General features: G+C 41.0%; 1 protein-coding gene across 10 annotated transcripts in view; it reads right to left on the reverse strand.

The window, feature by feature from the left end:
* Positions 1-24,933, reverse strand: part of galt (galactose-1-phosphate uridylyltransferase) — a 121,519-nt gene that overhangs the window by 88,479 nt on the left and 8,107 nt on the right. For 8 of the 10 annotated variants that reach the window (XM_058050826.1, XM_058050815.1, XM_058050787.1 and 5 more), the window contains exons 2-11: positions 24,732-24,901; positions 24,570-24,645; positions 24,266-24,314; positions 22,053-22,182; positions 21,833-21,889; positions 20,027-20,149; positions 16,864-16,996; positions 16,652-16,735; positions 11,645-11,799; positions 199-271 (exon numbers count right to left, since the gene is read on the reverse strand). In XM_058050826.1, coding sequence (XP_057906809.1) covers positions 199-271; positions 11,645-11,799; positions 16,652-16,735; positions 16,864-16,996; positions 20,027-20,149; positions 21,833-21,889; positions 22,053-22,182; positions 24,266-24,314; positions 24,570-24,645; positions 24,732-24,901 — 1,050 coding nt within the window. Of the gene's footprint in view, positions 1-198; positions 272-9,321; positions 11,576-11,644; positions 11,800-16,651; positions 16,736-16,863; positions 16,997-20,026; positions 20,150-21,832; positions 21,890-22,052; positions 22,183-24,265; positions 24,315-24,569; positions 24,646-24,731; positions 24,902-24,933 lie in introns of those variants that run through there. The other 2 variants (XM_058050863.1, XM_058050855.1) reach the window with 2 other exon arrangements.

Below are 24,933 nucleotides of genomic sequence, written 5' to 3' on the forward strand. Positions count from 1 at the left end.
GTAATATTAAGTTATCATTTTACCAGAATAAAGTTCTCATACATCAAAAACCACGATAAACAAGTGATGCATGGATAACATCTTAATATTAAGGAGGGGGTGGGTTATAATTTTATTGGAATAAAATAGATGGAGAGGGAAGCCTGGAACAAATTGTTCACTTCCGCTGCTTTAAATGCACCTAAAGTTCAGCCTCACCTTGAACCGATACGCTGCCAGCAAGAGAGAGCGCCTGCCAGGAGCTGGTCCACACTTTGGTTCCTCTTTCTCTCTGCGAAGGAGGGATGGAAAGCATCCAATTTATGAACAATAAAATAGAGGAAATCAACCACACTTTTCTGAGCAAGTTGTGTCTTGTGGACTAATAGAAGTGCAGCACAACTTCCTAAATATATAAATAAAAGTGGGAACCCTGTAAATGTGTATTGTAGCTGCCAGCATTGTTGACTGAGGAAAGTGAAAACACTGGATGGGGTGCAAAGGGGGGCGTAATGGGGTGTAATACTGCTCAGCAATCACTCCAGGGTGTCTGTACAGATGCAATCCAAAAAGGTGAGAATGTCCACGATTTATGCCTTACGTCTTATACGTATTTATTTGCAGCAATACGTGACACCGCGCATGCGTGTGTGCATGGTTTCCTATGAAGGAACATACAAAAACCATTTAATGCCAATAAAGTGACTACAATGAAACGAAAGCATAAAGCACATGACTTGGCCCACTGCAGCGCTTATGAAGCCAACATGAACCCAAATACACACTAAAAGAGCACGCTAAACAATATAAGGTGGTATAGTTAGTACGTAGTACGTTTAATGGTAATGCTAACAAGGCTGACTAGCCCAGCATTTAGCAACCAACTCACTCTGTCACACTACAAATTCCGATATTACAACACGGTGCAAACAACCAACAAGTGACAATTGAGCAGGTTGCTCACCTTCATAGACGCCCACTGTGACAAACATCATACAAAGGTCCGTGTAATGACAACTCCTCCCAAAGCTGCGCGGCTGCCATGGTGCATTCAGGTGCCCATCGAGTGTCGGAAGTGGGAGCAACGTTTGGACTTACGTTCACATAAAGCCTCTCGCCCGAAGACAGCTGGGATAGGCTCCAGCACCCACCACCACGTGATAAGCAGTAGAAAATGGATGAATGAATGAAGACTGAACAGCAGTATGTATTTTATTATATGTATGTATTTTACAACAAAAAACAATGATCAGTTTTTATGAGACATTTGGGGGCCCCTGGAAATCCCGGGCCCCCAGGCAATTGCCTGTTTGCCTAATGGGAGGTCGCCACCGATCATACATTTACTATGGCACCAGATCTACAAAACCACTTACCCATTCATCAAAAAATGTCATTATTTTCTGTATTTTTCTGCATGCATGTTATTTTTCATGTGTTTGACTGTTACTGAAATAGAAAAGAAACTCCAAAAAAAAGAAAAGCTCAGATAAAGGTCATTCATATTCATATCTCGACCTGTGACATGAAGCGCATGACTGCTGTTGTTACCAAGCATTCCTCACCTCACCTTCTGTTAGGTCATTCCATGGCATTCCTGTCTCCCTGCTGCCTTCCTGTCTGGCAGACTTCTGATTACCAGGTTGGGTCCAACTGGTTCTGTACTAAGCACAGCTGCTGTCAGACCAGGTGGCTGCTAACTGGCTGTCTGTCAGGTGAGCCATCACCTCGCTGGCTGCATGGCTTGTTGCCGCCCGTTGGCAGGTGGAGGCGTGTACACATGTAGCTAGGTAGACATTCAACCATAATTTATAACCTCCAAAGAGATGAACAGATGAGTATCATTTTATGGTTTCACAACACAATAACGTCTGTGGAGTCATTAGTTTGACAACACTTATTGGCTCAAAACTCATCAGTTTAAACATAAGTACTTAAGTACGGGTGGTCCTTGGCATACAGTGTTTCATGGGTACGGATATGCTCCCAGAAATTCCTTAAAAACATAACTTTGGTCCATCAACATGAGACTCACTGGAGATGCAGCTACAGCCTCACTACTCTAAAGACTGGAAAGGTTACGGCCATCATTAAGGATAAACACGCTATGGTAATGGATACCTGGACGCGTAGCCTCCATAACGAGGAAAACAGGCTACTGTCAGCCTCAAACACCGCAAAAGAAAAAAAAAACAACAAACATCAACAAACTCAACTCTGCACACACACACACAAAGTCAGAACTCATAAAACTCTTGACCATTACACATAACTGGTATGTCACTACAGCATCCTTGATCATTTTAAAGGAACAGGTCCTCTGAAAGTGATCTTATCATTGAGATGGAAAGGATGCTAATGTGTTGCCTTGAAGGCCACATCATCATTTTCTTCCTCCAAACAAGTCACAAGAAGAAAGGAAGCGTTTTGACTTTTTTCGAATGACCATTTCATCAAGTCTTGAATTTAGTGTACTTCAGATATGAATTCCAATTTAATACTGCCAGTCAAACTAGAAAACGTTGTTGAAACGGAACTCAATCGTAACCAGAGGACCACCTGTAAATGTTATTTGGATGTGACGCCACTTTGTCAGACCCAAACTCTCACCCTCACATGACAGGAAGTTGGTTAGGATGTGCAGGAACAATCCAGGATCCATCGAGGCATGAACAGGAAACTGCTGGAACACTAGTTTTACATTGCAATAGACTGAGAGGCTGTGGGACAAGACACCTCGACACCTTCAAGCTTCAAACGGATTTTGGTCTGGAACTGGTACCCTGCAGGACGTGGACGTCATGACGTCCTGAAAGAGGACGACCACCAAATCAATCGCCAGATGTGCTGAAACTCGGAGGAAAACCTAAAACCTGTTGTGGAATAAATCAAGTAGGCTAACTTCAACTTCTGGAATAGCCTTTCCAAAGTCCAACACCTTATTGAATATTTGTGGACTACTACGTGTAATATAATACCCAAACGAGTGGTCAGATACCTAAATCCAGAAGGAAAATCACCCCCCAAAAAGCACCATAAAACTTATTCAACCACTAATGCAGACTAGCCACAACTGGTGGGGCATTGTCATCCCTGCCCCAGCTGCACTGTGCTAAATGTTCCACACAGTCATTGCCATAGGTTTTCCATAAATCTGAGCTATGCACAAAACTACACCATCCCTCCCTTTGGGGTAATAAAAAGGTCAGAACCTTTCACATAACACTCCCACCGAGAGCCAAACTGAATTTACATTTGGGAATTAAAAGTGTAATCAGTTTGTGCCAATAAAATCGTGTTTTATCTGGGCCCCCGTTACGGTAAATCACATTCTACGAGACAATAAAAGGCAGAACCCAGTCGGAGCGGGCTGAGAGATAACATCCACTAGCAGCGGGGGACGGCTCAGGTTAACAAGTGTTTGTTCAACAGCTCTTCAGCAAACAGGATTAAAGACTGTTGTTGGATGTTTTGCAGAACCCCAGAGACTCCGTGGAAGATTTTAGCGGTCTAAAGGCATTCCATCTTTCTTTATCTTGATCTGACCAGAGTGGAATTTATCTCTGCTACTTGTGCTAAAAACGTGCGAGTGCAAGTAAATGTGATGTGCTGTGTTTCTTCTGTACAATGATGTCAATATAATCTGCTGATCATGAAGAAATTAATATTTGGGAGACCCCTAATGCGAGGAGTCCACTGGTCTGGCGCCAGTTGGTACCAGTTCACGTCAATGCAATTTGCTGTTGAACCTAGTGTCACCAATAAGGTGCCTAGTGGCGTGCAGTGGCACAAACTGCCCCCCAACTGGCTCGTGGTGGCCTGTAATGGCGGCAAAAAATGTCCAAATGTTTAAAATCTTTGTGTCCACCAAGTGGAACCAAATGTCACAAACAATCTGTATATTATTAATATTGGAATCCACTGGAATGTAACGGTGCGAGCCAAGTTGCGGCAATGATGCTAGGAGTCCACTGGGCCGGCGCCAGTTGGCACCAAAGATTATGTGATTGGCGTGTAGTGGCTCTACCTAGTGGCTGCAACATGGCAACATGCCGAGCGAACATTAATTCCGTGCAACAGCGAGCCACTACACGCCAATCACATAATCTTTGGCGTGAACTGGCATCAACTGGCGCCGGCCCAGTGGACTCCTAGCATAAGGTTCATAAAATAACTGTGATTAAATATTTAAACATACACAAAAACAGACAGCAGGACAAGGGCAGCATGGAGGTTATGTTTTTTTTTGGCAAATTTTCAGGAATTGTCAGAAATCCTGAAATTTTCTAAAAGGATACTTTCAGCATTTGTACATATACGTATCTCCACAAAAAATGGTAAGAGCACCATACATTTCCATACTGTTCATTTCCACAGTATAATATAGATTATATATGGTTGCTGAAATTTGTGTGTTGAGACATTTCGGACAAATCCATGCTTCCTTTGCTTACTTTCATTTTCTTGTCCTGAAGAACGTTTCCTCCGTATGTGTCGTCTAGAAACACAGACCTTTTAATTGGCGACTCCAATTGAATGTTGTATGAACCCAATTGTAGGAATGTGAGTGTGAATGGTTGTTTATCTATATGTGCCCTGTGATTGGCTGGCCACCAGTCCAGGGTGTACCCCGCCTCTTGCCCGAAGACAGCTGGAATAGGCTCCAGCACCCTCGCGACCCTCGTGAGGATAAGTGGTAGAAAACAAATGAATGAATGAATGTTTTATCCTTCGCTGTCCACTCTTGTTAATGTGCATGTTCCTCATCTACACGGTATGTAAAGTAGTATACTACAATTTTAATACAGAGCTTTGGTTCATGATTGCGGACGCCTGACTGTGAGTGTTTTGTGTCGTTATTTGAAGTTTCATGTTGGCATGAATTAAAGAGAAGCTCCGTTCGGAGTGGGAGTCATGTTTGGCCTTATAAAAAAGACGTTCACTGCATGGATACCGCTCTGCGTGGCGGGGATCTGCACTAATTGATTGGAGAGGTATTGTGTTGCACAACAGGACAGTGCTGGTGTTTTAATCATCGTGGTGATTAGTTGAATGCTTTGTTCATAAGTGGGCCTCCATCAGTGTCAATAAAACTGTTGACACTGTTTACACCAACACTGCTGTGCTGTTTTTTTGTTTAGCCTATTACACGTGATTGGAAGTTCAAACAAAAGTAAATATAGTCTGCATGTGGATTTTTGAGTCATTTCATTCCAAATTCACACAAAGCACCTTGGTGTCCCAACCCCACCCACCTCCAGTTGTCTGTTTCTGTCTTTATAGCCTTGTCTCCTCCGTGAGTCCACTCGTCCCTCAACCTTGTCTACAGGCGGTGCCAATGATTTGACAGATGAGCAGAGGAAACCTTCCCTCGCGCCCCCCTCCCCCTAATTGGAATCTACAGAGGCGTCACCTCTGGTCTACGTCTGCAGCGTCTTACTCTCCATAACAAGCAAGAGGTGAGCATGTGGGAGGAAATGTATCAGATAGCGGCTACGATTGCGTGAAAGATCAAGAAAGAACAGAAAAAAACACAATTGTTGTTGTTTTTTTCCTAAAAGCCAACAGAGCGAACAAACAGAAGCCATCTGAGTGCCTTTCTAGTCAGGAACCAAACTGCTGGTAGAAGTGAATGAGCTGAATTTGGTAATCAATATGCAGAAGGGAGGGGGAGGGGTTACACACACACAGGCGAGCTGGAAAGGTAGAAAAATGAGCATCAAGAAACAAAAGCTGACACTTTTGAGTTTCTGAAAGTAAATCTTTGCTTAAGACTACCAAAAACTCTTCGCCTTTTCTTTTCATAAAGTTGCAATATTTGGAAAATTAAGTTGTGAAAAATATAGATGTTAAGAGAATGAAATCAAAAAATAGTATAAATTCATAATTAAGACCAAAAAAATGACAAAAAGAAAGTTAAAAAGTTTCAAAAATGTAAAAGAAAAAGTGGAGAAAAAGCTGTATTCTAACAAGAAAATAAGTTGTAATTTTACAAGAATAAAGGTGTAATATTTGTTGAAATAATGTTAAAAACAAAAATAAAATCATAATTTAATGTAAAATATAACTGGGCTGTATAATATAATATATATAATATATATATACATATATATGTATATATACATACGTATATATATAATATAATATAATATAATATAATATTAGTTTTCACAAAGATTAATTTGCAGTTAAAATTTTATGAAATATCAATGTGGCCCTTGCTGGAAAATGTCTGGCCACCCTACAATAGATTAGATTAGACTAGATTAGATTACATTAGATTAGATTACATTACATTAGATATACCTTTATTCGTCCCTCAGTGGGGAAATTTACATTGCACAGCAGCATAGAGGACAGAACCAGCTAAACAGTAAAAAATAAAAAATATAAATAAACAAAATAAACAATATGAACAACCTAAAAGTAATAACAGTTTAACAATTTTACAAGATGATATGAAATATGAAATGAGATATATGACCAGTATATACACCATGGGATCTTGCTAGTGAATAAAATATGAAATATGAACATTAAGAATATTGCACTTAGAACTCCATATTGCACTTACTGTGCAATACTGTGCCATGACAGTACATACAGTACATATATGCTAATCTACAGAGAGATCTTACGTTGGACTTCAAGGTACCTGCTTGTACCTTTCCCATAGTCAAAAGGTGTATGGTCTGAGCATAAACACTAACCTACTACCACATGTAGCTCACGTCTTTTAATTCTATGCTTCCAAAATTGCCGCGTCCTCTGGGATGAGTGCTGAAACAAATTCAAATGGAATTGGCGACAATGGCTGATCACGTGTCCCTTGACCGAATCGGCGTGTTGTCATTCCGACACAACACAACACGGCGTTGGAATTAATAACATTTACATTCTACTAATCTGGGAGATTAAAGCACATTTGGCAGAAAGAACAATCCTCTCTGGTGTACGAGAACTAAGACGGAAAATCGCAAGGATTCGGCAAGGCAGACAAACGAAAGAGTTTCATGCTGTTATATGTCTTGAAAACACACACACACACACACAAGTCTCAAAGGAGTGATGGAATAGATGAGAGGATCCACCACGAGCCTGAAGGGCTAAATAAATATTGACTTGAATGAATGAGGGCTGACGCAGTACATAAAAAGGCACCATGCAACACACGCACTTTCACAAACATCCACGCCCTCAAAGTCTCCTAATCCATAAATTAAAATCTGCACATCGTTCTACTTTTCCAACCGTATACGCCAACAAAAACTGGAATCATCGTTAATATTTATAGTTTTGTAATAATAGCATAATGAAAGGTGTGTGTGTGTGCCATTTCCCAGGTGAACTCCATCCTCTGGAAACTGAAAATTCTAAAAATCATGAAAAATTATTAAAGAAAATATGTGTAAACGGCGGCACGGTGGTCTAGGGGTTAGCGCTGACCTCACAGCTAGGAGACCAGGGTTCAATCCCACCCTCGGGCATCTCTGTGTGGAGTTTGCATGTTCTCCCCGTGCATGCGTGGGTTTTCTCCGGGTACTCCGGTTTCCTCCCACATTCCAAAAACATGCTAGGTTAATTGGCGACTCCAAATTGTCCATAGGTATGAATGTGAGTGTGAATGGTTGTTTGTCTATATGTGTCCTGTGATTGGCTGGCGACCAGTCTAGGGTGTACCCCGCCTTACGCCCGAAGACAGCTGGGATAGGCTCCAGCACCCCCCGTGACCCTTGTGAGGAAAAGCGGTAGAAAATGAATGAATGAATATGTGTAAACATGATGGCTCTCAAGAAGTGTTGTAAGCTGGTATATAATATTGTACACAACAAACGCGTTACTCCAGCTCTCCATGGAACGTCTTTACGAGATGCTTGGTGTTAGGCAATGTGGGTCGAGACTACAGAGGATGAATTCAGGTCTGACGTTTGACACCAAAAAATGATGGCTCTTTTAATTAACTACACGCAGAAAGCTGCGTAAGCCAGAGCAGAGCCAAGACGTCCTCTTTATCGGTGTTTATTTACATTGAGACCAAAAAGGGGTGCGATGAAATGATGCAACTCTAAGAAACAAGTCAGTTTCTCTTCCATATCCAAGGAAATGAAGTCATTTGTTAAAACTGACCATATAAGAATTTTGGAGGTATATATGTAGTAGGCCACCACTGATTTTATTATTTTAATTAAGATTTTGACAAACTAAAGTGGTAAATAGGAGGCCATTGCACAATGGATCGAGCGCCAGGAGTTTTCAATAATGGCCCGATTGACGAACATTTTTGTAAATGTATTTTTTGCTGCGCATTGCCTTGGTAAATACGATTAACAGTCTTCAGGGCCGGCAAATGTGGAACATGCCGCTGCAGACACGTCCTGCTAAAACAGCATATAAAGGTGGCTCAAGACTTTTGCATAGCACTGTACCCAAGTGCACCACTATTGCCGGAACATTTCTCCTTAATAGTTTACCTCGTGAATTATGCAAAAAAAACAACAACAAAAAACACTTTCTACAGTATCTAGGCTTGTATCATTATGTGCACATGCTACATACGGAAGCAACAAACTAATGATTACATTCAAATTCAACTGTTTGGCTTAGTTCATGCATGCACATGAATGAGCATCATTCGTGTAACACATATTCAAAAGGTAATGGCCCATGCATGCACCAAATCATTTCCAGTCATTTTTGCACACATGGAATGATGGAAGAAAGGCTGACAGATTAAGTATGGTACATAAAATATACTTCATGTTACTACTTCATTTCTATTTCATTTTCATTTCTATTTCATTTCTATTTCATTTTCATTTCATCTCTTCATCTACTTCATCAATATACTTCATACTATCATGAAAAATATCTCTAATATCACTTCAAATAAGGTTGCTCAGCGAATGAGTGGTTAGCGTGTAGGCCTCACAACTTGTAGACCTGATTTCAATTCCAATTCTATGTGTGGATTTTGCATGCTTGGAGTTCAATCCCACGCTCTGCCATCTCTGTGTGGAGTTTGCATGTTCTCCCCGTGCATGCGTGGGTTTTCTCCGGGTACTCCGGTTTCCTCCCACATTCCATAAACATGCTAGGTTAATTGGCGATTCCAAATTGTCCATAGGTATGAATGTGAGTGTGAATGGTTGTTTGTGTATATGTGCCCTGTGATTGGCTGGCGACCAATCCAGGGTGTACCCCGCCTCTCGCCCGAAGACAGCTGGGATAGGCTCCAGCACCCCCGCGACCCCCCGAGGATAAGCGGTAGAAAATGAATGAGTGAATTACTTCAAATAACAATGAACAGAAATAGTAAATATGATAATAGTTTTTGGCACCGTTTCAGTCATACAATTGCATATGCCATTCATTGGTATTCTACATACCTGCATGGATGGGATGAAAATGAATAGGTGCATTACAGAACGATATAATGGAAAGCCATCAAAATTAGAGGGAAATTAACATCATAGGGCTGGACGGCGGTCGAGTGGTTAGTGCGCAGACCTCACAGCGAGGAGACCCGAGTTCAATCCCACCCTCGGCCTCTCTGTGTGGAGTTTGCATGTTCTCCCCGTGCATGTGTGGGTTTTCTCCGAGTACTTCCTCCCACATTCCAAAAAACGACTCCAAATTGTCCCTAGGTATGAATGTGAGTGTGAATGGTTGTTTGTCTATATGTGCCCTGTGATTGCCTGGCGACCAGTCTAGGGTGTACCACGCCTCTCACCCCAAGACAGCTGGGATAGGCTCCAGCAACCCCGGCGACCCTCGTGAGGATAAGCGGTAGAAAATGAATGAATGAACATCATCAAAGTTCAAAGAGAGGGGACACGCCCACAAATATTGGCTGCTCTTTTTGTCCGAACCGATCGACTGGACCTTATTTAAGAATGAGGATTACTGAATGATCGTGGGGGCCATGAATAGGAATAAAAGTGAGGAGGAGTTCTCGTTTTATTACACTGTCATTGAATTATTGAATGTAATGTTGTATTTTCATGACTGTGTTTTATGTCCTTCATTTGTGAAGCAGAATGACCGTTTTTACCTTTGAGGATCCCCATTATTCATCTGTGAATGTTTATCTATTAGTTTAAGCCAACCCTAATGATTAATGATGACTTAGTGCTGGCTTTATCGCGGTCACTTTATTTATTTAGTTGGTTTGACTTTATTATTTGGGCCTGTATGATGCTCCCTTTGTTAATTAGCCAATCAGTCTCTGTCTGCCATTCCTAATTGTCTTCCTCTTGTGCTGTTGTGTCTCCCAATTAAATTCTGACCACAAAAGGTACAACTTATTGATTTTTCTACAGAGAAATATGCAAATTTGAGATGCTGGTTTGATTTAAGCGAGAGGGCCTTGACAGCCTTACTTTTTGAGCAAACAGTGCCCTCTGCTGTTGTTCGGCTGTAAACAGACAACTATGGAATCATATGAATTACAAACATTCGTTGTACGTGTTCATTACCCTGGTTTTTGCATTGAGCATGTCTTATTGTGATTCTGATTCTGGTTTGGAAGCGCGTAACCGCTATAAACGAGGGATGACTGCATGTATGTCAATCAAAACCCAAACTCCCCACCACATCTTATACAACATATACGTACATATTTTAAGAGTGATATAACAATTTCAGTGCCTTGTTTATTGAAATTCAGACCAGGGATGGACGGGCAGAAAATATATAAAGCTCATTCATCATGTCAAATACATCAATTATGAAACAAAATAAATGAAACAATGCGTCCAGGCTGTGTGAGACATTGTGATTGTTTTTTTTAAGTTGCCTTGGTTTGATTTAGATTCTGTATACAGTCAAATACAGTGGAACCTTGGAGAGCGTCATCAATTCAGACTCTAACCAAAACGGATGTTAACTGAATCCATTTTTCCCCACTAAGAAATCATGTAAATCCATTCTAGAAAGCCAAAAATGTCAACACAAAGCATTCTTACAGTTTTTTTTTTTTAGGTCACTTTTACCTTCAATGAAGACGTGATCATTTACATTCCAAAAGACACAATGTCGCAGCGAGATCAATCACCGCCATTTTCCTGTTTTGCCATGAGGATCTATTTCTTGAACTCGTCTCACTCCAATAACCCAACATTATCCAACTCTCAATATCAACCCATACCAGTGCTGATATGTGTAACATCACATATATTTTTGGTATTGTCTTAAAGTAACAATACTTTTGTTTTGTTGGCTACTCCACTTTAAAAACGTGTTTTTTGTTAACATTTTACAGAGTCAACTGCTGATGACATTGTAGACGGGCGATGTAACGTAGCTTATTTCTGTTTGCCATTTTGTTAGCTAGCGAATAAGATTCCAACATGGAAGGCAGTTTGTGGTAAAAAATGCATTTACAACACAGACTGACACAGTGTATTAATATCAACAATACGTGCTCCGGAGAATGAAAATTTTGTACATGAACTGGCAAACAGGTTAACCGGGGTTCCTCTGTACTCTTTCACCAAAAACTGTACAGTCAACTGTACTACAGTATACCATTACCTTCCCTTTGTTCTTGTCTTATTTTATAATGCTCATCTGGTAGATTCCATAACTTCTCTGCAGCCTTAAAAAAGCCAGGCAAGAGGGCATAAAAGACAGAAAAATGTGCATTTTGCTAGTGGGGCAGTGTTACCTGTTCAGGAGTGAGGTCTCTCTGCTCCTGGGCGAGCATCTCATAGCCCACCATGAACTTCCTCACTGTGGCTGAGCGCAGAAGAGGAGGGTAGTAGTGAGCATGCAGTTGCCAGTGGGAGTTGTCTTCCTTTAAGTGGGGCCCGGTAGGAGCTCCTAGGGAAAAAAGGAGGGTGGCGTAAGACAGGAGATAAACAATTTCGCTCAATCAAAGGTTTTTGCATCTCTTTCTGAATGTCGATTACGCCTTGCTCTAATCGCTTGAGAATCAGTCCCAAAAATACGTACAGTGATTTTTTTATACGCTGTTTTCCAATGCAAAGTACTGCCAAGATGTCTTGTTTTGTGTACACTGTCTCGGTACAGTGCCCAATCAAAGCATCCACACATTGTTGACTCAAGGCTTTGTGGAAATAGTGGGTTTTTTAGAGGTGGGACACTATATACAGAATCCTTTATAGCGGTCTATTTCTTCTAAACTTAAGAAGCCAAAAACCTACCACTTCCACACAGAATGGCAGGATAACTTTTTTTTCATTCTCATATCGGACATGTGGGCTGCACGGCGGACGAGCGGTTAGCGCGCAGACCTCACAGCTAGGAGACCCGAGTTCAATCCCACGCTCTGCCATCTCTGTGTGGAGTTTGCATGTTCTCCCCGTGCATGCGTGGGTTTTCTCCGGGTACTCCGGTTTCCTCCCACATTCCAAAAACATGCTAGGTTAATTTTGCGACTCCAAATTGTCCATAGGTATGAATGTGAGTGTGAATGGTTGTTTGTCTATATGTGCCCTGTGATTGGCTGGTGACCAGTCCAGGGTGTACCCCGCCTCTCGCCCGAAGACAGCTGGGATAGGCTCCAGCACCCCAGTATCCGGATTAATGACAAAACCCGAGGTTCCACTGTATTTGTTTTCTCTCCAACTCTGCACTACACATTTCACAGCACAACCAGAGTGAGTGGTGGGAAAGCTAATTAAGAATATGCATCACCGAGAGAAAACAAGCTCATTCATCTCTCTTGCCATTCACACAGCATGCCTGAACCACTTTGTTCATTAAATCTTTAAGACTAAAGACCAGAAATAGACCCACCGCCTCATCACATCTGAAAGAAGACATTGTTGCTGTTAAGTTATACTTCATACCATGTTTTCCAGTGAAAAGGTGGGGGGGGGGGTTATGTTGTAATTCAATGTCTTCTAAATATCAAGACCCATTTGTTTGTTGGAAGTATTTATATCCTCACATTTAATCCAGAAGATTATAAATTACCCTGTAAATTACCACAGAAGGCCAAACAACCCATTACAGGACACAGGTTGAACTTTTCTATCATTGGAAATAATTTAAATTGAATTAACCTCTTCTAGTGTTAAAGTGTTGCCATAACAACACCTGACCAGGTTACTCTTTATTATTTCACATTTGCATAATTAATAATAGCAATAATAGTAATAATACTGTGATTGGCTGGCGACCAGTTCAGGGTGTACCCCCCCTCTCGCCCGAAGACAGCTGGGATAGGCTCCAGCACCCCCTGCGACCCTCTGAATGAAATGAATGAATGAGTAATTAATAATAATTTGCTTTGGCTATAAATTGTTTACTCCCATGTATTTAGTTTTTTTTCATAAACATGAAGTGAATATTTGTGGAAGGATGGCAGTGACAAGCACCTTCCAGCTCACACACGCCCCCACTCCTCCGCATGTAACATTTCTATGTATGTTATTGTTTTTAATTAGTGAGATGCTTCCATTAAAGGCAGTAAGCAGGTTGCAGAAAGTCATGTTGTGTAATAAACGTTGGCCACTAGCTGACAAACAAAAACTGGCAGGCACCATGATCCATCTGCCGTCTATCTCATCTATTTTTAGTTGAAAATATGAAAAAAAATACAAATAAAAAACATACAGAAAATACATTTATAATTCAGTTCATTGGACAATTAAGTTTTAGAGTGCTTTAGAAAGTAGGACATTTATAAAAAATAAAAAAGATGTCCCAAAAACTGAAGTTTAATTATGCTTGTTATGTTTGATTGGCCCACAATTAAGACTACTTTCATTTTCATCAAGCACAAACACATTGATGCTCAACAGAATCATTCCCATTTTATGTCGCCATGTCTTTCCCCCCTGATCTGACGCATGTTGAATTTGAAGATACCTGAAGGAAAATGTTAATACACAATCTTGTAAAAACACTTTCATCAATATTATGTAGCACATAACCTTTCATTTAATTACTCTCGGCTGTACGTGACCTGAATCGCTGTCTGTACTAAGAGGTATAGGCAACGAGGTGATTAGGGAAAGGACACAAACGAAAAGAATAAATCTCCAGAGACACTCCACAGCCCATTTGGTCTGACCTGAAACAACTATAGACGACTTGAGGGTGGCAGCAAAGAAACTAATGGCTGGGAAAAGACAGAGGAACCAAATGGAAGGCACAGAAAAAGTTATTTGTTTAATTGTATTGTGTGTGATTTGGGATTTGGATGCACTTGTATCATGAAATAAATGTTCAATATGATATTTGTTTTATTTCCCCATTATCAAAATAGGAAAATCTGAGATGCTGTAGAATATTCATGAATGTAAAGTACAAAAAGTCATCTTTTCCACTTTAACAAACACAAAGTTTAAGGCAGACATCCCATTCTGTAAAGCTATTCACCTTCCTTTTCTATAGGATTTGCCAAAGTGTGTTCCTGTTCACTGCAAATCACATAATTACATTCACACTCGAATGAATTGTCCATTTTGGGCATTTACCACTCATGGAGAATGATATGGTGAGTGAGCAGTGAAGTGTCCTAACTCAGCAGGGTGTAGCGGCTGCAGAAATTTGCCCTGCAACATTTAACACTTGACTATTGAGCCATGATGACACTTGCTCTCTACTCCGTCAGCGCATCACTGCACTCTGCTAACCTTTGTTCCGCTGCGGGCCACCCCCCCCCTCCTCCGAAAGGCGTTTCTCCGACAAGCCCTCACACTGGGTATTTCCCTCGCTGCCTGTTTCAGTGCAGATAAATATCAAGCACAGCCTGAGCTTAGATTCACGGGAGCAACAGCTGCCGGGGTGGTAAACACTATCCTGAGCACAGCTTCCAGACTTTTGTGTATCATAAATACACAAGCTGTCGCTTCTCAGCAGTCCGGCATTCATTTCCAAAGCCTGAGACAAGAATTTACTGGCTGAGTGCTATGCAAATGGCCTCTTGCATGTTTGAAAGACTTTATAGTGCTAATTTTGACATAACAATATCAACACTGTCATTCAAAACTTCAATACAAATTCAACATTTATTTTTCAATTTGTCTTCTTGTTTAATTGTATTTTTAAAACGTGTTGAGGGTCCATAAAAAATAGTTGTTTTTTACAAATGGCCCCCAGACCGCCAATGGTGACCCAGACACCACTGCATGACTGGAAGACGTTAACTAGCAAGGGGGTGTACCATACCTCTTAAATGTGCCTTGCATTATGAAAATGCTATGCAAGAAGCAATAGGCATACAGACCTCCACTGAAGACGCTCTGGAGTTCAGTAAATAGTCCAGGATCAACTTTAAAGGATGTTAAGTACAATCTGAAAGACGCAGCAAGCTCTCAACCAAGGTTGACCAATTCCACCTCCTGCATTTAGATTGAATGACTGATGCTTTTGCTGTTTGATTTAGCAGACATGTCTTCCTTGGATAGGCACATGAAAGAAAGAGCAAGAAATGAAGGTAAACGTAAAGAAGGTGCAATGAGTACGGACCCACAGCTCAGTAACTTCAACTGAGCGGACCATCTGATGTTGACAAAAGTGACATGCCTTTCTTTGTCCTTTTGGATCAACTCCTGTCTGCGGAATCATCTTAAAGTCTCTGTGAGACGCAGATTCCCTGCTAATGCCATCATCCTGTGCTGTCAGCTTGAGAACAGGCAGAGAACAGCGGTACCGTTTGAATCTTTTTCCTTCAGCTTCTTATTTCTCAATGCAGCCTTGTTCCCTTGATCCTTTGTTCCTCCCCCGGCATCATCTACTTATAAGCTTATGGAACTGGCCTAATACCCGCTTCTGTGGTTACAATGGTGGCTGGCCAGTTTTAGAGCGCTACGTTGATATTTGAGATTCTCTTGCTATCCATCCCCAAATGTTCTCAACTGGCTTTAGATCAGGGGAACACACAGGATGGTCCAAAGCAGTGAGCTCCTTCCTCTGGAAGACCTTTGTCGGGGTGGCATAGTGAAGTGCAGCGTTGAAAAAGCCAGTAATTGACCACACAGAGGACGGCTTTCAATCAGGAGGGATGGCCAGCTGCCGTTTGACACCCCTGCACGACACAAAGCTCCACTGAAGGATTATGATGCCACCTCCTCCTCCACTGTGCCGTGTGGAAATCATCTAAGGTGGGATCCCATTGCATTTCCAAGCTCTACTTAGAATTTCCTTAGGATCCAACAGCGCAAAATGTAAATTCTTGCAATATTTCAACTGGTCTTAACATTTTAATCAGGAGTGTACAATGCTGAGAGGAAAGTTCTAAGCAGTCACTTTATGGGTAAAAAATATCATCCTTTTGTAATTTATATTACGTCGTTACCAATATCCTGAACTTTACACCCTTCACCTTTAAATATGCTAATGTGTCTAACAATGATATACGGTGCACTTCAACTAAACACTTAAAAGGACTTCAAATCATTTTTTATTTTTTTTTTACATTAGACCGGCTACTTGGTATTCACATGATAATTAACCAATAATTAAGTGGGCAAACGGTCAGTTGATAGGAGTTATTTTTAAATATTCCGACAGTAATGTAATGCAATCGCTCGCCTTTACTGCGCTTCTTTCTGGTGCAATTTCACTTAAGAGTAGCTCAGCCTTTTCCAGACTCGTGTTCCATTTCTTTCAGTTTCTCATTTTCAGAAGTTAAACCTTTGGGAAACTTCTGAACTTTATACATAACTAAACTAAATTCACGTGGAGCTTTTATTCTCACCGTGCCAGCCCATGGAGTAGGGAAAGGACGACTCAAACAGATTGTCGTACTTGGTCAGCAGTCGCTTCATAATGTCCGCCAGACCTAACAAACAGATCACAGAACACATAATGAAGCGAGCACGTAAAAGGCTACTGGAACTGATTGCATTGCATTGAGAGAAGGAAGCTAAATGGACCGCTATAAATGGACAGCCAAACTGTGGTACGTACTTTCCCTTTCCTCTGTGGTCAGTTCACTGATTCTGAGGACATGTCGCCGTGGTAACAGTAGCAACTGGTAGGGCCACGTTGCCCAATAAGGAACCACTGCCAGCCAGTCAGCGTTCATCACCACCAACCGCTCCTAACAGAAGAAAATTTGGACAATAAAGTCAATATATGTATATCTTTTTTATTTTAAATCGGATGCTAACGGAAAAAAGGTCACAATTTTATGAGGATAAACTATAAACTAGTCCATCCATTTTCTGTACCGCTGTGATCACTAGGGTCACAAGTGTGCTGGAGCCTATCCCAGCTGTCCTTAGGCTTTTTCACCTGCAGTATATCACATCCATACAGTCATGATAATAAAACATAATTATTCAGGGACAAATGCTAAACAAGGGCTGTACGGTGAACGAGTGGTTAGCGCGCAGGCCTCACAGCTAGGTGACCTGAGTTCAATTCCACCCTCGGCCATCTCTGTGCGGAGTTTGCATGTTCTCCCCGTGCATGCGTGGGTTTTCTCCGGTTCCCTCCCACATTCCAAAAACATGCTAGGTTAATTGGCGGCTCCAAATTGTCCATAGGTATGAATGTGAGGGTGAATGGTTGTTTGTCTATATGTGCCCTGTGATTGGCTGGCGACCAGTCCAGGGTGCTGATAGGCTCCAGCAACCCCCTCAACCCTCGTGAGGATAAGCAGTAAAAAAATGAATGAATGAATGAAATACTAAACACTGTAAATAACTGTCAAGACGCTCAATATAGTCGACACAATCACATCGGGTTTGATTTAAAATAGACAGGAGTTGCTGAACAACAAAACTGCTGCAAAACAATAAAGACTGCATATTAATAAAGATAAGGACTTGTACTTGTGTCATATATATTTCTGTGTAATGTAATGGTTGCATTATAAACACAATTTTTCCTGACCTTATTAAATCTCAAGTTAAACATTCTTTTCTTTAACCTTGCACCTTCCACACTCCTTTCCAATATCGGTTCTCCTGTGACTGTAAGCGGATTATAAAGCAGCAGACGAAAGCTAGAATACAAATGAATGGGAGAAGGGACAGAGAAGAAAGCACCCAGGCATGCAGGAAGCGGACGATGTCCTGAAACAGACTCATGGCATATCACAATTGGCCCCAAAAAGTTTTATTCAATTAGCTCAGAAAGTTTTGCTTTCAAAGTCAAGGCCATCACAGGGGAGTCAAACCTCAATGAAACTCCTTCAAGTACTGCAGCGTGCCAATTTATGGTCCTAACCTCGGGTCAGACAGACAGGAGCAAATAGGGAGGGGGACACTGAAGACACAAACACACACACACACACACACACACACACACACACACACGAACAGGGCAGGCTGGAAAACACTCGTACACTCAGCCTCCACTCTAATTTTATAAAGGTCAGCCCCCATGAGTGCCTGTCTAAGACATTCAAGTGTCTGCACTCCTCCGACTCCAACCCCTATAGCTCTACACACATACAGAGGATCATTGTTGTAACCAATCAGATGGTACTATTCTTTCATCTCAGATAAGTCTGCTAGCATCAGATGTCCTTACTTTGGCTGTGCATTTTAATGAAAATCACCTTCGGTCAAATCTACAGTTCAATGGACGCAACCGCAGCCTGACAAGTTAATTCTCTGGCCCTCATAGACTTGTCATGAAGTCTAATGTTCATAAACGTCAAAACCTGTCATACAAAAAGAAACACCTCAGGAAAACTTGTTTCCAAGCCACCGTCATCTTTCAAACAGAGAAACTTGGTACTGTTTATCCATGGATAAATGGATAAACATACTTTTTACCACACTTTATTAATTCCGTTCAGCCAAAGAGATGACTCACTTAGGGGGGAAAGGGAATAAAATACTCCTCTCCAGACAGAACTCAAGTAGACTTCTTAGTCCACGAGTGAAGTGGCCAATCAACTTAATGGCGCCTTTGCTATTTCTTAGAAATATGTGATAATCATACAAATGTCATCATTTGAACATTTTGGATGGAATTATGAATGTTATGAAGTAGGGGCATATCAGGGGTGTCCAAAGGGGAAGGAGTTGCAATCTAACAAGAATAAGTTATATGAATAAATTAAACTAATACTACTAATACAGTAAAACACATGACTAACCTACTATATATCACAAAGCTGAGATATATAATAATAATAATAATAATAACAATAATACATTTTATTTGTATAGCGCTTTTCAGAGTACTCAAAGACACTTTACAGTGACGGAAAAAATAGAGTTGAGTAAAAAACAGAGTAAAAGATGCATTAAAATACAACATCCATACATTCATTCAGAGCTAAAAACAAGGCTAAAAATGGGGCACAGCATATATCATTTTTAGCATATCTGCATGTGTTGCTATACAAAATATCAAGGTCGGCCCTTGCATCATTTTTCACTATGTGGCCATTTGTGGAAAACGTTTAGACATCCCTGGGCTATATGAATAAGTGTGAATGATTTTTGCAATGTAAACTGCAACCTGTAAATGTAAACTGCAACCTGTCTGATGAAGGTCAAATGGACAGAAACGTTATCTAAATAAACTAATGAATGAGAGCGACACAGTGTGCGGGAACCTCTTTTTGAACTGCGATGTAAACTGAGAAATGAAAGAAAAAGCCCTTGGCATAAGATACCAAGAAATGACGTGTTGTATGTGTTAAAGCTGCATCTTTCATGTGTGCAACGTGCAACGTGCTACATGTTGACTTAGACACCCAAACTTCCTCAAGGTTGCTGTTGCTCTTCACACATGATTGGTGAATTGCTAAAAACACACACAAAGTATATCTTCTTAATCTGTGCACATGTCGAAGATGGATGCCGCAGCGTGATGCCAATGAGCATTTCTGCTGCCCCATCACACGCTTCACTGACTGAAAAACAGGCAGAGTGCACTGGTGGAAGACGGGAAGTGGAGGTGGAACAGAATGACACCAGGAAAAGGGTGGAAGAAGATGGATGAGGGGAAAATGGAATAATGTGATACAGAAGTTTCATTTAGAAAAAGGTCAAGAACAACTGGACTTGGTAAGTATTATCCTTGACCAAACTGGAAAGTGGAAAAACCATCAGTAGGTGTTCCTGACGTAAAGAGGTTCCATGGCCCCATGTTTGCTGTACAGTACCTTTTTCTCTGTTTCTTGCTTGGCATATTGCAGCAGCAGCGGCTCTTTGTGTTTCTCGTAGAACGCTCTCTGACAGCGATCGGATAGTGCTGGCTCATTTGGCAGGAAGTTGCTCGCCCATACCTGCAATGTGACAGGAAGTAGGACAAAAATGGACAAGCAAGCAGTAGTGAAGGCGGAAGAAGAAAGTGCTAAATAAGGTGAAATCGTGCACCAACTGACATGTTGGTAGGGAGTGCATACAGGCATGTGGAGACAATAAGCATACATAACTGAGGTCAACACTAGCGACTCACCAGGCCACACACATGCAAAAAAAACTTGAGTTGATCTGAATCTGGTGTGTTTGGTATGCACAACTCCCCTCCACCCCCACTGTGATTCTTGATGACTACATTTAATGAGGTTATTCATCAATACTGCTTAATCAATGTGTTTTGACCACATTCATTTTATCCCTCCAGGCTTGTTAAATGTGTGTTCCTTGCCAGAGATGAGCATCTATTTATTTCAGCAGGGTGAAAGCTGAAGACACTGATGACATAACTAATCAAAAGACTCCATCACAGTTAACTGACTTTCATTACCTTGAAGTTAAAAAAAAGATTCATGCCGTCCGCAGAGTTTCACTGTAAGTGAACACAGCATATCTACGCTATTTTTTTAAAGGCATGCCATCGGCCCATATGACGTTCAAGGAATGTTCCTAATGCCAAGTTGTGAGTAATTCTGTTTTATTTTTGCTTATTTTGTCTACTATATTGGGTAATGCGTGTGTAAAGGTGAATATAGGGGTGTTATTTCATGTCTACTGTGCTTTAATAATGGTAAAAACTGCATTGAGAAGGCCATGAACAGGTTTTGCATGGTCCAAATACAAAAATATTCAATTTATCACTATTGACTCCAGCCGCATGGCGGAAGAGTGGTTAGCGCATAGACCTCACAGCTAGGAGACCCGAGTTCAATCATACCATCGCTGCGTGGAGTTTGCATGTTCTCCCCGTGCATGCGTGGGTTTTCTCCGGGTACTCCGGTTTCCTCCCACATTCCAAAAACATGCTAGGTTAATTGGCCACTCCAAATTGTCCATAGGTATGAATGTGAGTGTGAATGGTTGTTTGTCTATACGTGCCCTGTGATTGGCTGGTGACCAGTCCAGGGTGTACCCCGCCTCTCGCCCGAAGACAGCTGGGATAGGCTCCAGCACCCCCCGTGACCCTCGTGAGGATAAGCGGTAGAAAATGAATGAATGAAATAGTTGGTGAAAATGTGCTTATCACAGTCGACTCTGAAATCAAGTGACTGTGATAAACGAGGGACGACTGTATATCTGATGTTCAACCAGCTCTATAAACACATTATAACAGGACTGTCTGTGAATGTAGCTTGTTCTTACAAGTCCATACAGCAGACGACATAATACTGTAATGCTGCTCTTTAGTCTATAACCATATTCTGTAAAAATATATGCTTTAATCATTATTAAGTAGACATTTGTATTTAGTACAACTCATTATATATAAACTGCACATTTGAACCAAGTAAACCCCATGATGCAGTGTGCAGGTCTTAAGTCGAACACTGCCCTCTGTTGACAAGGTCTAGATATTGACCTTAGAAAAGTACATGACTTTATACCCTGATGCAGGGTCTAGTGCTAAATGTCACATTTAAAATATAAGAATGCAAGCATGTGAACAAGAAGTGCTTATTCATATTATCAGTATTGATATCTCATATTGCTGTCAAGCCCAAATAGGTGTTAGACTTCAAACCATTGACACAAAATATAAAGTCAAATACCTGACAGTGAGGATGTGGATTGGAGCAACCCATCATAGCGCCTTTATTTTCAAAGATCTAAAGGGAGAAAATGCATTAGGGAAGTTGTAATATTTTATTTACTGTAGAAAAATAACACAAATTATGTATATTACAGGGATGTCCAGAGCCACATTTGTGTGTGTGTGTGTTACTGAACGGATCCTGTTCCTTTTTTTTTTTAATGAAATGAAAACTGTACCTGAACCCAGGGGTAAGTGGCACCGAGTTCTTCCACCAGCTCCGCCCACTTGTCAATCACCTTGACAACCTCTTCTTTGGTCATGAGGGGGAGTGTGACATCAGACCAGGGATGGAAACACATGACCTTACTAAGAATGGGGTTGGGGGGGAGGGGTATGAGAGGAGAGATGTCAGATAGCAGTGATGTGTTGCTGCATCACACAGTTTAAAAAGGCCCACCATATTTTTTAAAAGTGCATCCTACGCTTTTTTTGTCTGAAGGTGTGTGTCTATTATTCATAAAAACATTTTCCTGTTGTTACCAGCGTGATGAATAAATCATGTGTTAGTTGCTGGGTTTGCCTAGGAATCATGCTCATGCGTGTGGGAATGGCCTGTTAAAAAACGAAATAAATAAAACAATTGAAGACGGTTTCTATGTTCCTGCTTCTCAAAATGCAGGATACTTCTTGAAGAGAAGAGTCAAAACCAGTTCTACACATTTCTGACATTTGTTTCCAGTACTGGTGCTGTTCAAACTGACGAACACGAACATGCCTTACGAGTTGCTCTCTGCTGAATAAGACAACTTTTTTCATGTCTAACGTGGAAGAATTCTATTCTCCTTCATGTAATAAACCGCATAAAGGTCACTCATCTGAGGCTGTAGGCAACCTCCTGGTTTTTATCGACTGGACAAGATGGCAGTACAGCGTTCGAACAATGCTCCCTCACTCTACCACAGTTTTTCAAAAATATATGACTAAATCCTTGCTGCTTTGTGGTTGAATGTGGCTTTTTATTAATGAAAAAATGAGCAAAATACAAGCAATTTGCCTAAATTAACCATTTTCCAGCATTAACATGGCTAAATGTACTAAAATACAAATATAAGGCACTCAGAAGACATTATTAGAGGGCTCTAATATTGTAAAAAAACCATATTTGGAAGATCATAAACAGGTTTTCTATGCTGTAACTAAGTAATAAGGACTTCTCCTTGTTAAAAACAATATTCACTTATCACATCCGGGTCTGGAACCAGTTAACCGCCATAAGCGAGGGATTACTGTAACTCAGATCACGTTAAGATGCCGCATGACTTGGTTGTCGTATCATTGAGCCTTTAGTATTGAAAGTGGAAATGACACCCACACAATGCACTGCAGCACAGAGGCCAAGATGGCAGCCTAATGCAGGTTCCTGTTTGAGGAAGGAAGCCTAAGTTCCTGTCTTGATATGCATCCATTGTGGTTTTCTGCTGACATAAAAGAGGCTGAGATTGAACTAATTGCTGTAGTTCATTTGGATTAAATTAACACCAAATAAACTCAGCCTAATTACGATGCCGAGCATTCTGTTGGGATTGAAGGTATTAATTAAAGTCATTACAAATTGTATTTTTGTCTCTCACGTAGCCTTCTTTGTCACTTATCTAAAAAATTAATAAATAATTAATCACATCGCATTTTGTCGCTTTGCTAATTGGTTGTCTGAATGTTGCTGCACAGCCCCAACTTTTTTTTTTTTATTCCAACTTCCTTTTCTCTTTGCCACAACAAACGTATGCGATGTGAGCACAAACATGCACGCCAGCCTGCGCGTGGTGAAAATGAAAAGACACCCATATCCAAAAAGAAACACTTGGCGGCAAAGAAAACTTAACATCAATGCGAGAAAAACACGGCAACATTCAAACTATCTGTGCCTCATTATCTGCTGTGTGTGTGTGTGTGTGTGTGTGTGTGTAATATGAACACTTCATTGAGGTTTCAAGCGGCACATAGTAGTGATTTTAATCTATTATTTAGTCTCGACTCTCCTGCCAGATACAATCATCCCTGGAATGGCACACACAGGAGCATTTTTAAAGATGTTTAATGTGTGAAGGATGGTCTCATGTGTGTTTTCCCAGGTTGGAGAGGAGGGAAACGTTCTCCTTTATTCGTTTAGGCTCGTGTAGGAGTGGCTATCCTGTCAAGCAGTCATTACTCACACAAAATGTCTGACAAAAGCCCCAACAAAAACTGGACGTGGCTTGTTTTGTATGCATGTGCAGTGCAAATATTGCTGCTGCTTTCTTCTGTTGGAGGCCCACAGGAAAAACAACACTAATGTAATGTGTGAAGGGTGTGACTGGGTGAGAGTTCAAATAGTCTAAGACAGAGGTGGAGAGATAGAGGGAACCTCAATAACTAAGATTTCAGAATAAATAATAACTATTTTTCTTACCACACCCCTCTGGCAGCTTTAGACTGGAACAGTGGATGTTGATCTGGGCCTAAAGTTCACAACACATTTGTGTTCAGTGCTTAAATCAGGGGTGTGCAGCATGGCGTGATTTTTCTCTCTCCAAAAAACGACAGCAAAAATGGAAAAAAATACTGTAATTATATGACAATAAAGATAAAAATATGTGGTCTACATCAGTCATGGTGTTATCACAACTGTGCAGTTAAAATATTCCGCTTTTATAATCAATTTACTTTCCCAAAAGCAAAAAACAAAAAGGACTAAATGAATGAAACATGCTCACCAGGATTCGGAGCATTTGGCTGGAGGGCAGGGAAGTCATTTTCAAACACAAACGTGCCTTCATAATCTGGGTTCACCTGGTAAGACACAACAAATACAATCAGAAGACGCAGACCAAATATTTCAAGATGAATCATAATTGTACGCATATGTTGGTTATTACCTCCAAATTGGCACGTGTGTTCCCTGGGCATAGTGGATTGTGGGGATCATATCTGGGTATATGCTCTTCAAGAGGTTTTTCCACCTGACCAGCCCAGGGTCTCTTCATGCGGTGGGCTGAGATCAGAACCCAGCTGTCCCTCAGAGGGTTATAACGCAGGTGTTGGTGATCTGAGGGTGCGTTTAGACCAGAGAATGATTAT

The sequence above is a fragment of the Doryrhamphus excisus genome, chromosome 2 (assembly GCF_030265055.1).
Source record: "Doryrhamphus excisus isolate RoL2022-K1 chromosome 2, RoL_Dexc_1.0, whole genome shotgun sequence".
Classification (NCBI taxonomy): Eukaryota; Metazoa; Chordata; class Actinopteri; order Syngnathiformes; family Syngnathidae; genus Doryrhamphus; species Doryrhamphus excisus.